The sequence below is a fragment of the Oncorhynchus kisutch genome, linkage group LG12 (assembly GCF_002021735.2).
Source record: "Oncorhynchus kisutch isolate 150728-3 linkage group LG12, Okis_V2, whole genome shotgun sequence".
NCBI lineage: Eukaryota > Metazoa > Chordata > Actinopteri > Salmoniformes > Salmonidae > Oncorhynchus > Oncorhynchus kisutch.
In genome coordinates, this window is record NC_034185.2 from 29,417,005 (window position 1) to 29,431,487 (window position 14,483).

Sequence of the window (14,483 nt, forward strand, 5' to 3'; positions counted from 1 at the left end):
AGATATCAGAATGTAAGTCATAATTTTACCTACAGATGTGAATGTGTAATCTGTCATGGCGGAAAATGTTTCTGTTCTTGATTGCTCTTCTCAAACAAAAGCATGGGATTTGTTCTCTGTAATAGCTAATTTGGAAAATGTAGTTTGATTACCAAGATTCTAATCACTTGAAGGGTGTAAGACGCTTGCATTTTCAAGAATGTTTAATGTTACGAAGTTGTATTTTTAGTTGTCACACTGAAATTTCCCCTGATGTTGGTCCCTGTACGGAGATCGCAGCCATAACGGGTTTTAAGACGCATGTGTCTTTGTAGTGACTGGGTGTATTGATACACCATCCAAAGTGTAATTAATAACTTCATGTTCAAAGGGATATTCAATGTCTGCTTCCCCCATCTACTAATAGGTGCCCTTTGAGGCATTGTAAAACTTCCCTGGTCTTTGAAAGTCCGTGTTGCCCTGCAACAGCCCCAAAACATCACTGCTCTAGAGGAGATCTGCATGGAGGAATGGGCCAAAATACCAGCAACAGTGTGTGAAAACCTTGTGAAGACTTACAGAAAATGTTTGACCTCTGACATTGCCAACAAAGGGTAGATAACAAAAGTATTGGGAAACTTTTCTTATTGACCAAATACTTATTTTCCACCATAATTTGCAAATAAATTCATTAAAATCCTACAATGTGATTTTCTGGATTTTTTTTTTCTTCTCATTTTGTCTGTCGTAGTTGAAGTGTACCTATGATGAAATAATGTTTTGCCCCACTGTACTTACAACCCAATATTTTAAATCTTTAAACATAATTAGGGTAAAATTTTGAACAATTTCAAAAATGTGATTACTCTGTCACATGGTTTTATGTAGTTAACTAACTAAATTTTATTTAATCATTTAACACCCCTATTTTTCAACACACACATTGTGCGTAGGCTATGTGTCTCCCATGGCTCTATTTTTTTCTAGGCAATGTGCTCCTGTGTCACATTCCTAGTTTAGGAATAATGCTCTTTGGCAGAATGTACATATGTTAGAGCCCCGATGGTCATGAGTTCTGTCTCTCTCTCTCTCTCTAGCGGGCGTACTCCCTCATCGTGGAGGCCTGGGACTGGGACAACTCCACCCGCAACAGTGAGTACAGAATTGCATACAGCCACTCACCCTTCCTTTCTTTGCCATTACCATGGTTACCACAGTTACATTTTTGGAGACACTTTATTAACACTGTAGCGCTACTGTAACTGGAGGAATAGAGTTGGCGCATTTGCTAACGGTGAACTGTATTAGCTGGCTAGTTAATCATCATGGCTAACTGTGGGAAGTAAAACAATTATCTTATTTACTGTTGATTAGCAGTTGATTAGCCATTGCAAATATCTACCATTTTGGAGACTGAGTTTAATGCTAGCAAAGTATCTCTAGTAATGTTTGTCATGATTTTGTAACGTCTCCACTTTCCAATCGTAATAGTCCTACCTGATCAAAGGGAACATCAGAGGGTAGCTAGGTGGCCATTGTTTTAGTCCCACAGAGTTTAGATTAATGGAAGCGATGCAATTTGAGATTAAATATACCACTCCTCTAGGGCGATAAGAGGGTTGGGTGTGTTGCAATGGGTGGTTCAGATATCTGGAAATATCCTGGCTTGCCTCGACGAAAACACATGGAGTGCCATGGGCTCCACAAAAAAAAAAATCTAAAATAAAAATCTAAATTGATTCACTTTTTATTTGCGTAATAAATCCTACAGTTATATACTTTTTTATATATGATAATTGAACAAAGCGTTCATCCTGTGTGTGTGTGTTTGCCCCACTTTTGCCACATGGACACAAACTTTTTTGTTGTTGATAGGATTGGGGTCATATGCCATTCGGCACTACTTCCAAGTCCCGACCACAAATCCAGTGGTTGTAGAACATTTTGGTGTCAGATACTCTGTCAACCACCTTGCACAGACTGGTCTGCTCCTACCCTGCATAACAATCTATAGGCCTATTGGTGGAAATGGCTTCAGAAAAACTTGTGTGGGTTTTAGCTCCGAGGGTCTGCCACTTGGCAGCTGTATCCTGTTTTCTCCCTTGGCCGTCCTCTGGGTGTGCTCCCATCTCCCCTTTTTACTGCTTGAGGAAATGTTGTGAGGAAGAGGCAGAACTGATGGAGGAATATAGGTTGTGACCAGAGGTGATGGACGCTTGTGTGTGTCTGTGCGCATGGTCCCACGGCTGTCCTCCTGAATGTACTACTAACTGCAGACTATTGAATGCACTACTAACTGCAGACTACTGAATGCATTCTGATTGTGTATCCTGGTGAATGCTGCAGGTACTGACTTTTTGTGTTTAGGCAGCAGCCACAGAACTTGTATAAATCTGTCAAATGTATCATCCAATGTCGTTTCAGTGTCTCATATGTTGACGGACAACGATGAGTACGGAAGAGCATCCACACTTGTTTTTATTATGCAACTTGTTACTTTTGATGAACTAATATCAATTTCATCTGTTTTTCATCAGTGTCTGGCCACGGCCTGGTGCGTCATTCACATTAACCATAAGCAATCCATTACTGTGCGCCGGATGTCAATCATTTCAATGGGCGCTCTCCACAATGGAGAGGAATTCCAATGCCCCCTTGTAGTTGTAGGCTCCGTTTCGAAACGTTAACTGTGCATCTTCAGTCCGTCCAGAGTCCATCGAAGAACAGGAAGTTACCAAACCACAGAAGAACATTTGGTTTTCCACGATGGGTTTACGGGATAGCTAGCAACTTGTAAACAATTACCTATTGCTGTAAGTGAATATTGTTTTGTTAAAAAAATAATACACATTGGCATTTAAGCCAATTTATACTTTGTTACCTCTCCTTTTTTAGATTATTGTGATGGTAGTGGTGTTTTTTGTTTGAGGATTATTAGGTGGAGGTTGCTAGCTACAGTAAAGCCTAGCTTTTAGAAACAAGTTGAGGAAAAAGTAACTAAACAAAACATATTTTATCAACTGAAATGATGTTTCTCCTGTCTTAAATGAAAATGCCCTATTTAACATTCTCCCAAATTAAACCTCTGACAGACTCTCCTCCAGCTTGTCTTGCTTTGTGAAACAACGATATTGCTTGACGTTGACGTTGACATTGGTCCTGTCTTGAAATTAAAATAGTGTGGCTGTAAGCCATTAAGGCAGATATAAGCTGACTGGGTTGGCTAGCTACTGGCTAATTAGCGCTGCGGCGCTAGCCCTTTAGCCCCCTGCTGATGTCACCATGCTCTAATGGCTGCCAAACTGCAAAGTATGTGGCATCCACATTAATTAACTCACTGACAGAGTTGCTGCTATGATTTGATTTATTTTATTATTATAGTTTCATGCATCTTATAAGACACTTTGATAGCAAAATGTAATAATCGTATCTATGTACAGTGCCTTCAAAGTATTTACACCCCTTGACTTTTTCCACATTTTTGTTACAGCCTCAATTAAAATTGATTTAGATTTTTTTCACCTGCCTACACACCCCATAATGACAAAGCAAAAACATTTTGGGGGGAAATTCTTGCAAATGTATTAACAATGAAAAGGTCTGAATAGTGGTTTTCAACAAGGATCTCTCTGTACTTTACTCCATTCATCGCTACCTCGATCCTGCCACTGAAAAACATCCCCACAGCATGATGCTGTCACCATGATTCCCCATAGGGATGGTGCCATGTTTCTTCAAGATGTGACACTTTGCATTCAGGGCAAAGAGTTCAATCTTGGTTTCATCAGACCAGAGAATTTTGTTTCTCATGGTCTGACACTCTTTAGGTGCCTTTTGGTAAACTCCAAGCGGGCTGTTGTGTCTTTTTACTAAGGAGTGGCTTCCGTCTGGCCACTCGACCATGATTGGTGGAGTGCTGCAGAGATGGCTGTCCTTCTGGAAGGTTCTCCCATCTCCACAGAGGAACTCCGAAGCTCTGTCAGAGTGACCAACGGGTTCTTGCTCACTTCCCTGACCAAGACCTTTCTCCCCCAATTACACATTTTGGCCGGGCAGCCAGCTTTAGGTAGAGTCTTGGTAGTTCCAAACGTCTTCCGTTTTAAGAATGATGGAGGCCACTGTGTTCTTGGGGACATTGAATGCTGCAGACATTGTGCCTCGACACAATCCTGTCTCGGAGCTCTACGGACAATTCCTTCGACCTCATGGCTTGGTTTTTGCTCTGACATGCATGCACTGTCAACTGTGTGTGCCTTTTCAAATCCTGTCCAATCAATTGAGTTTACCACAGGTGGACTCCAAGTTGTAGAAACCTCTCAAGGATGTTCACTGGAAACCTGATCTCAATTTCGAGTTTAATAGCAATAGTTCTTATGTAAATGTGTTTTTTTTGTTTTTTTTAAATGTGCAAAAATGTCTACAAACCAGTTTTTGCTTTGTCATTATGGTGGAGTTGTGTGTAGATTGGTGAGGGAAATATGTTATTTTTAATTCATTTTAGAATAAAGCTGTCACGTGGTCTGAACTTTCGGAATACACTAGATATCTAGGTACACATGGCCAAATCTATGTGGACACCCCTTCAAATTAGTGGATTCGGCTATTTCAGCCACATCCGTTGCTGACCAGTGTATAAAATTGAGTACACAGCCATGCAATGTCCATAGACAAACATTGTCAGTAGAATGACTTTCAACGTGGCACCTACATAAGATGCCACCTTTCCAGCAAGTCAGTTTGTCAAATTTCTGCCCTGCTAGAGCTGCCCCCAGTCAACAGTAAGTGCTATTATTGTGAAGTGGAAACGTGTAGGAGCAATAATGGCTCAGCCGCAACGTGGTAGGCGACACAAGCTCACAGAACGGGACCGCTGAGTGCATGTAGAAAACGTCAGTCCTCAGTTGCAACACTCACTACTGAGTTCCAAACTGTCTCTGGAAGTAACGTCCATACAATAACTGTTCGTCAGGAGCTTCGTGAAATGCTTTCCAAGACCGAGCAGCTGCACACAAGCCTAAGTTCACAATGCCAAGCGTCGGCTGGAGTGGCATAAAGCTCGCCGCCATTGGACTATGGAGCAGTGTAAACGCGTTCTCTGGAGTGATGAATCATGCTTCACCATCTGGCAGTCTGACGGACAAATCCGTGTTTGATGGATGCCAGGAGATCGCAACCTGCCCCAATGCATAGTGCCAACTAAAGTTTGGAGTAGTAATGGTCTGGGGTGGTTTTTCATGGTTCGGGCTAGGCCCCTTAGTTCCAGTGAAGGGAAATTGTACCACTACAGCATACAATGACATTCCAGACGATTCTGTGCTTCCAAGTTTGCGGAAGGGCCTTTCCTATTTTCAGTATGACAATGCCGCTGTGCACAAAGCGAGATCCATTAAAAAAAAAATAGTTAGTCAAGATTGGTGTAGAATGACTTGACTGGCCTGCACAGAGCCCTGACCTCAACCTCATCGAACACCTTTGAGATAAATTGGACCGCCGACTTCGAGCCAGGCTTAATAGCCCAACATTGCCTGACCTCACTAATGCTCTTGAGGCTGAATGGAAGCAATTCCCCTCAGCAATGTTCCAACATGTAGCGGTAAGCCTTCCCAGAAGAGTGGAGGCTGTTATAGCAGCACTGGGCATTTTGTAATGAGACGTTCTATGAACGTGGTGGGGTGAATTTGTTTGACAGGTGTGGCATATCAAGAAGCTGATTAAACAGCATGATCATTACACAGGGTGGACAATAAAAGGCCAATTAAATGTGCAGTTTTGTCACTCGACACTGCCACAGATGTCTCATGTTTTGAGGGAGTGCAATTGGCATGCTGACTGCAGGAATGTCCACCAAAGCTGTTGCCAGAGAATTTAATGTTAATTTCTCTACCAAAAGCCGCCTCGATGTAATTTGGCAATATGGACAACGAACACAATTGCATTTTATCAATGGTAATTTGAATGCACCGAGATGGTGACGAGCTCTTGAGGGCCATTGTTGTGCCATCACCTCATGTTTCAGCATAATGCACGGCCCCATGTCGCAAGGATCTGTACACAATTTCTGGAAGCTGAAAATGTCTTCTTCCATGGCTTTTATACTCACCAGACATGTCACCTATTGCCATGTCTTGACTTTCAAAGGGTATGTATATATGCATGTGATGACCAGAGGCACAATAAGATTTAGCGTGTGTGTTGACTCACCAACATTGTCATCCAGTAGGGCCCCCGGGGACATCAGGAAATAGCCTGAAAGGCTGTTTGCGTTGTTTATCAAGCAGGATGTGCTGTGGACGGCTCAGTGTTTAGACACTGAACAGCGCTGCCCGGGGGCCATTGTTCTCTGTCTGGAAGCCCTGGGGGTTATTTCTGTTTGTTGGTTAATTTGTCCGATGTTGTCAGAGGAAGGTGTGTGTGTGCGAGCGCGCTCATGAGATTGGGATATGTGTTGTAAAGGAACGCAAGGGAGGCGGGGCAGCCCGGAGCATTGGGGCAGAGGAAATCGCAGGTCCCCTATTTCCACAGCGTCTCATCTCTCATCCCACTGTGATAGAGTGCCTTCATTGTCGGAGTTGGCCGAGCAGAGAGAGAGAATAGTAATTGTGAGCGTAGCATGCTACGGGCTACCACCTTTCCACCCCCCCCCCCCACCCATAAACAGCAATGCCTGTTTGGATGCAAAGAGCATAGCGGTCTTAGCATACACCACTGAGGATAGCAAAATGCTTGTTTTGCTATAGATTGAGTTGGGGTACTTCAAATTCAGGTGGTCATTTGCCGACTGGACCACCATGTGAGCATCTCCCTCACACCACAGATTTTAATCTACTCTTTGTTGGTTGTTTCTCTATGAGCTAGTGAGATGATAATAATTTGGACACTGCTGAATTGGATGTGGCAGGTCTTCCCAGGTTAATCGGAGCAAGTTGTGTCTTGTGAAAGTTGGCTTCCTTTCAGTCTCCTCATTATCACTGATCGAATTGTTGGAAGCAATAAAGTAGAATCCTATTTACCAACGGTAACAAGGAATCCATTTTATTGATGCGCAGTCCTGGTGTATTCTTGCAACCATCAATGACAATGCACTAGGTCAAGGGTCACCAACCATATTAAGCTTTAGGCCAGGGGTGGGCTAACCTTTTGGTTCGAGGGCCATATTGGGCTTTTGAAATTCAATGGAGGGCTGCACAGATTTTTTGGCGGACCAATTTTGTTTGTCAAAATCAATTTGCAGGTTAGAAAAATAGTAGTTATTTGAAAATGTATAGGTCCATTAGAAATTCTACGTACTTTCTGTCTAGTTTTAATTTTGAGTTTCCTTGTTTTGTTTTTCTTCTTTACTTTAACCTCTCACAGGCGTGATTAAATGGGCTCAGATTCTGCCTGCTGGGCTAGTTTGCCACCGCTGGCTTGCCCATCTTCTCAGATGCCTCTGATTTTATAATGACTATAATAAAGTAAATCAGACTGCAAATTGACAATTTAACCTGATCTAACAAACTTAAATTTTAATGAATACTAACATGTTATACCTTGATTACACTTACACCCGTGCAAATGCCATTCTCTGACAATTCCATTGACCGTCAGGACCATTTAAAATGTTTTTCTTCATAACCTGAAACTTTCATTTTAAACTTCCTTTTTTGGCAGATGACGAGGAGCTGCTGATTGAGCGGAGCATCCACACAGGCATGATCAACCCTGGCGACCACTGGCAGACCATCCAGCACGATGGGCCCGTGGCGCGCCTCGAGTACCGCATCCGTCTCAAGTGTGACGAGAACTACTACGGCAGCAAGTGCAACAAGCAGTGCCGGCCACGTGACGACTACTTCGGCCACTACCGCTGCGAGCAGTCCGGCAACCGCGTGTGCCTGGAGGGCTGGATGGGCGAAGACTGCCAGACGGGTGAGTTGGCGATCTTGGCACGTTAACATATGATCCCAATTCAGCGGGGGAGGGGACAAATTCCATCAGGTGGCAATTGTATATGGGTACTGCGCATGCTAGCAAGCTCTGAGCTCTTTAGTCCAAGTGCTATAGGTATAAACAGTGGCCTTTTTATTAAAAGCCGGTCTATGGCCTCCGCTGCTTGATAAATGTAAATGGCCCGCTCCCCTGATTTTATAGTCCATTGGTAATCGTCCTTGATCTGCGGAGTACATGCTTCCGATAGAATGTAGGCAGTTTAAAGCTGCTATATTGTAACATTTCAGGGATTTTTCCATTAAATTCCAATTGTTTTAGTGTATGACTGCATTAGTTTCTTTCCTGATCATGCTCTTGAAAGAAGTCATTTCAGATGCTTAAACTACTGTTATATTATTTTCGACCTCAGAGGACCTTCTATTTCTTTTACATTTTTTTTTGTATACACTGAAGATGGCCGGCTAGGCCACTTTGACCATAAATAATGTCCATCAGGGACCTAAAGGGAGGCAGGTGCCCTGAGTTTCAATATTCACAACTCAAAATTCATAACATACCAACAGCCTCTGCGGCCAAAATGTCAACATTTATATAAGCCTATTTTATTTTCTACAACAGAGACCGCAAGCTAGTGCCAGTGACGCCGAGTGAATGATGTAGATATGCTATTTAGCTATGCTTTTGAAACAAACGTGTTTTGTACTTGATTTGAATTTGCTCTGCTGCTGATATCTCTTACTGGCAAGCAGTCAAATTGAGACGTTCTTTGTCCCTAACAGTGTGACACATCCAACTCAAAGTAGCTTCCTACCAGTATTCAAGTGTCCCAGTGGCCACTACATGAAGTCTGACGAGTGCACTCTTGGAGGTGGTCTTTTCTGAGATTCAAGAAATTGGCATTTTGATGTGCAATTCATAAAATAAAGTATTTCAGAAAATTCCAAAAATCCATTTAATCTGCGAAGGCACATTTTCGTAGTAGGGTAAAAGGGCAGATGCTTGGCAGCTAGTTGAACGGTCTCAAAAGCATGTTGTCCATTTTAATTTCACCTCAAAGATTGAAATTCCCTTACTACTTACTACTTTATCATAGACATTATGTGGAGAAGAGATATTACTGAGATCACCTTTTTAAAGCTTGTTAGACTAGCCACCCCTGTCTATTCCCCCTCGTGCTGCAGCTGTCATGTGAAAATAGCGTGCACACACACTGGCACAGAGGCTGTCTCAGGACTGGGTGTTTATCATTCTGTAGTAGGCTACACCTGTCAGTCAGCTGGTGGACGCATCCTACTCCATGCTGTAGACCTATCGATAAGGTGTTAACCGACCATTCAGTGCTTCAAGGTGTGTTCATTGTCATAGTGACACTGCAATTAATACTTTAATGTACATCTAATGAAAACATGTTGAAACTCCTATTTAAATGTAGCAATTCAACAACAAATGCTGTTTAGCCTGTTTCTTTTACATCAAGCCATTGCAAACCACTTGAGCTATGAGGAAAGCAAGGGATTTTACATTTTTCTAATGGTATTTTTGGGGGGGTTCTTTTTTTCACTGTGCTGCTCTGTCCTGTGCAACCATTTTGCAATGCATCAGTGCAACAATGTTGTCACTGGCGAACGTGATCACACCATCGCGTGCGCTCTCCTTTCAAACACCCCTATTTTACATTCAGCAAGCTGGAATCTCTCCTCGATAGGGTAGTAGTAATTATAATGCTATGAATTAAGTTTACAATAAGCGATTGTAGTCTAGTTTTTCCAAGGATTCCAAGTAGCTGAGAGGCCAGGTGCGTAGATGCGCAGAGTGAACCGTGATGACTGTGTCGCCCAGGTTAAAGTGTATGTAACCCATCATGCATTAGCTAAATATTAGCCCTAACAGTAGAGTGAATACTTAATGAATTTACAGTGAAGTATATATTTTAATAAGATTATGAAATGACAACCTACGATAGATAGTTTGCTTCGCTCCAGTCCCCGCCGGCATGCATCGCAAATCTCCCCAAATTAAGGTTTTTTATCATACCCAGGCTATAACACCACAATGCAATAATGCATTTTATTTATAGATTTTTTTATTTAAAAAATTTGAGTAAAGAATTCTAGACTGTAAACTGCAGTGGATATGCCATTTCAATAACTGCAATAAGCCCTGCATTTAATGTTTCATTGCAAAATAATCTGTCCTAGGCCTGATTTGGGCAACCATTTGGAGCAGTAATGGTCTCTTCTCAACAGTCTGCAATGTCCAGAAAGCCACATCAGCAGGACAGTAGGTTTTGTCAAAATATGGCCTGATGTGCTGTTTGTCGTGGATCATCATTCTCCGAAGTCATCCTATATAAAAAATTGCTCTGAAAGAGATCCAAACGATACCTCTCATTATCGTTCTCCACTCTTTCTGTAATTAATCACTGTAGTGTGAACACTCCTGTTCACTTGAATTAGAATTAATAAAAAAATAAATGTTACCGTAATTGGTGTGGACTGCCTTTTTAGAATGGGCTAGCTGCAGTGTAGAAGAGGTAGCGGGGTGTTGGGGGTAGTTTGGGGGAGATGGCGGGGCTCACTAAATCACCCCATTTGACCTTAGTAGTCAAGGGGTTAGAGGATGTTTTGCACTTTGAGTGAAAGCAAATAAACGAGCCCTTCTCCAATCTGCCCCCCCTTCGCTTACTCTTTCTTGCTCTTTCTCTTAATACTCTGTTCTCGTTCACCCTCTCTACTCCCTCTCTTTCTCTCTCACAGCGATCTGCAAGCAAGGCTGCAACCTGTTACATGGAGACTGCTCAGTCCCGGGGGAATGCAAGTAAGCTCCTTTAACATCTCCCTATCACAAATAATTTGCACTGAGCTAGGCGATACAATGTAATAGAGTTTTATGACCAAGGTTTTCTGCCTACGATGTAACTTAGAAATATGATATCAATATTTGTGGTAGAGCCGAACATTAGAATGGAGTCATGAGTGCATTGAGATATAGCCTGCGGCATTTTGTGTTCACGTACAACTGACTCATTCTGTTCAGGGCAACTCAGGGGATAACGCCATGTCATTTTGTAACTGTACATCAAACATGGTGATCATAAATGTTGACACTGAGTTTTATGATATGGAATTGTGAAGTGCACATTTGGACTCATGGGTGTTTGGCTTGCTTGCATGACAACAAAGTGGTATTTTAATCCTCAGTCATCTTTCAAAATAGATGGAGCCCTCATAATTTACAGCTTTTCCCTCAATCTGACAATTTGCAAAAGTTTCCCATTAGCGGTAGGGATCAGGGCAACTTCTTCAGAATGACTGTCAGTTAAGACCCATACAGAGATGTGATGCATAGAGCGTGAGCTCTGACGTCATGTATAGCATGTTACTGTACAGCCACTGCGCTCCAATTTAGGCGCTTATCAGTATCCGAATCTGCCATTTTCAATCCATATAAGGGTACGTGTGTAAAGGGCTACGGAATGGAGAGCCTGATGTATTTGTTTCCCTGTGAAGGGAGGATATTACACAATATCCTGTCAATCACCTAAACTTCCCACATTCCCCCAACCAACTCCCCCGTCTTACCGGATGGACTGACTGGCTTCCCTGCCGTCATCAGGAAGGGAGCGCTGGTACGAGCCACATTATTGCTAACAGGCCACTCAGAATGTGCCGGGGTTGAGTGAGCGGCAACCTCATTTCCTCGCTCTGTAACGAATCCAATTGAAAGGCCTCATCGTACTCGATCCAAAGTAATTTTTTTTGAGGCACCTCTCAGCGGGCTCCGACAGTACAGATATAAAAAAATTTAAAAGACTTCAAGACAAGGTCTTGAGCTGCAGCGGTTTACTGTGTTGGTGGGTACACATGTTATATTGGTCGAAGCAATAGACTTTTCCTGACACATTGAGCCCTTACAATGCTCCTCGACAACTCATGGTATTTTGCAACCTCTGTTCTTAAATGGACTCTAGCATTAGTCAGTGTAACAGAGGCTCAAATTGGACCCAACGTGCCACCCTGAGCCTATGCGCCTACCTGTGAAGTTTCATTCCAAAACCCTATATATCCAATCATGGCATGGGGATTGTTCAGTGACAGACAAGTTTAATTTCAGAGCGACAATCGTAGTCTCTTTTGAAAATGCTATATCTGCCTCACTTGCAGAGACAAAAGTAGCACTGCAATGTTTTACACAGTCAAATGTCACAAATTACTTTAAAGTTATGCAAATATTTTTGAAGTTTTAAAAAATTGTTTAAAAGTATGCGTGTCTATCAGTGAAAAAAGAAACGTCCCTTTTTCAGGACACTGTCTTTCAAAGAGAATTCGTAAAAATCCAAATAACTTAACAGATCTTCATTGTGAAGGGTTTAAACACTGTTTCCCATGCTTGTTCAATGAACCACAAACAATTAATGAACATGCACCTGTGAAACGGTCGTCAAGACACTAACCTCTTACAGACGGTAGGCAATTAAGGTCACAGTTATAAAAACTTAAGACACTAAAGAGGCTTTTGTACTGACTCTGAAAAAAGAAAGATTACCTGTGTCCAGGCTCCTCTGCATGAACCTCTGCATAGGCCTGTAAAGGCAGGTCCTCACCAGGCAACAATGTCGCCTATGGACACAAACCCACCGTCGCTAGACAGGACTGGCAAAAAGTGCTCTTCACTGATGAGTCGTGGTTTTGTCTCATCCAGGGTTGGTCAGATTTGCATTTATTGTCGCTGGAATGAGCATTACATCGAGGCCTTTACTCTGGAGGGTGATCGAGTTAGAGGGTCTGTCATGGGCTGGGGTGGTGTCACAGCATCATCGGACTGAGCTTGTTGTCATTGCAGACAATCAATGCTGTGCGTAACAGGGAAGACATCCTCCCTCATATGGGCTCATCCTGACATGACCCTCCAGCATGACAATGCCACCAGCCATACTGCTTGTTCTGTGTATGATTTCCTGCAAGACAGGAATGTCAGTGTTCTGCCATGGCCAGCGACGAGCCCGGATCTCAATCCCATTGAGCACGTCTGGGACCTGTTGGCTCGGAGGGTGAGGGCTAGGGCCATTCCCCCAGAAATGTCCGGGAACTTGCAGGTACCTTGGTGGAAGAGTGGGGCAACATCTCACCACAAGAACTGGCAAATCTGGTGCAGTCCATGAGGAGATGCACTGCAGTACCTAATGATACTGACTGACTTCTGGTTTTGACCCCCCCCCCCCCCCTCTGCCTTTTGTTCAGGGACACATTATTCCATTTCTCTTAGTCACATGTCTGTGGAACTCGTTCAGTTTGTCTCAGTTGTTGAATCTTATGTTCATACAAATATTTACATGTTAAGTTTGCTGAAAATAAATGCAGTTGACAGTGAGGACATTTCTTTTTTTTTGCGGGTAGAGATATATAGCTCACACACAGTAATATAAGATCTGTATGTAAAATACACGTTTAGCTGGAATGTAATTTTCACAATGGATAAGTATATATGTTTTGACAACCCATTTTAATCTAAAATCTAATAATAGTCATTTTACAGACACAAAGGTACCCATAAGCATTCATTTCTGGGGGAAAAAATAACAAATGTGAAAAATTGGTCTATAGGGTTCTGGAAATATACTATGTGATATTACTAGTAAACGCGTAACCTGGCAACCCCATGAGCCGAGTGTACACTTAAGTTTAAATATACACGCAATCGCCCTTGGGCAGCCTCGTAGGCACAGAGTTTGGAAAGATCTCCAGTGGGAGAAGGGGGGGCAGGGGCTATTTTGGATACCTCAAAGGAGTCATTAGAGGTGGATTTGGACTGGAGCCATATTTGATGTGTAGGCTGGAGACATTCACATCTATAGGGAAGCTAAGCATAGTTTGTTTCTTGCTCTTTAGGGTCTACTACTGTAAAGCACATTTATAATGAGTGTGGAAATACATTTGAATTTGATTCTGGATTTTTTTTTTTTTATGGCTATACTTTATGCAGCAATATGTCTTTTTAGTTTGAGTATAAATGGAGAATGGGCCTGAATGTCTAAACCCTTTGAAATACAGAGTAAGATTGAAGCTATTTATGCTCTTACCATGACAACAATGGAAGAATGGAAACTGTTTACTGGCCTCCGATGCAAATTAACTGACTTCAACCGTGCAAAAGATCTAACGAACTGTTAGCCTGAGGAATTTTACCCCTGTTAGCGTAGCATTAGCCTTACAGCAAGGGCACATCCTTGGCGGGGGTGTCAAACATGCAAGCCTATTCAATCTGTCCCACATTGAAATGAACAAATTGAAACTGTATAGAAAGGATAGTTAGTCTTTTCACTCTTTCTTTACAGTTATCAAAATGAAAGCTAAAGACAATTTTTGGCAAATTGACACTGAGGAAATATAATACATTTTAAGTGCAGCCCTCCAGATATTGGTGCCATGCGGCCCGCGTGGCAAAATTAGTTTGGCAACTCTGCTCTAGCTGTTAGCATAAATATTCGCACAGCTGCAATTGGTCATGTTGTACTTGTGTTTGAGCTACTGCTAACAGGACACTTCTCAAGCCTCCTATACAGTGGAGGAGCAGTA

At 42.4% G+C, this 14,483-nt stretch overlaps 1 protein-coding gene across 3 annotated transcripts in view; it reads left to right on the forward strand.

Moving 5' to 3' along the window:
* jag2b (jagged canonical Notch ligand 2b) overlaps positions 1 to 14,483 on the forward strand; it is a 102,984-nt gene that overhangs the window by 34,731 nt on the left and 53,770 nt on the right. For all 3 annotated transcript variants that reach the window (XM_020496698.2, XM_020496699.2, XM_031837352.1), the window contains 3 exons: positions 1,077 to 1,131; positions 7,630 to 7,887; positions 10,665 to 10,725. In XM_020496698.2, coding sequence (XP_020352287.1) covers positions 1,077 to 1,131; positions 7,630 to 7,887; positions 10,665 to 10,725 — 374 coding nt within the window. The remainder of the gene's footprint in view (positions 1 to 1,076; positions 1,132 to 7,629; positions 7,888 to 10,664; positions 10,726 to 14,483) is intronic.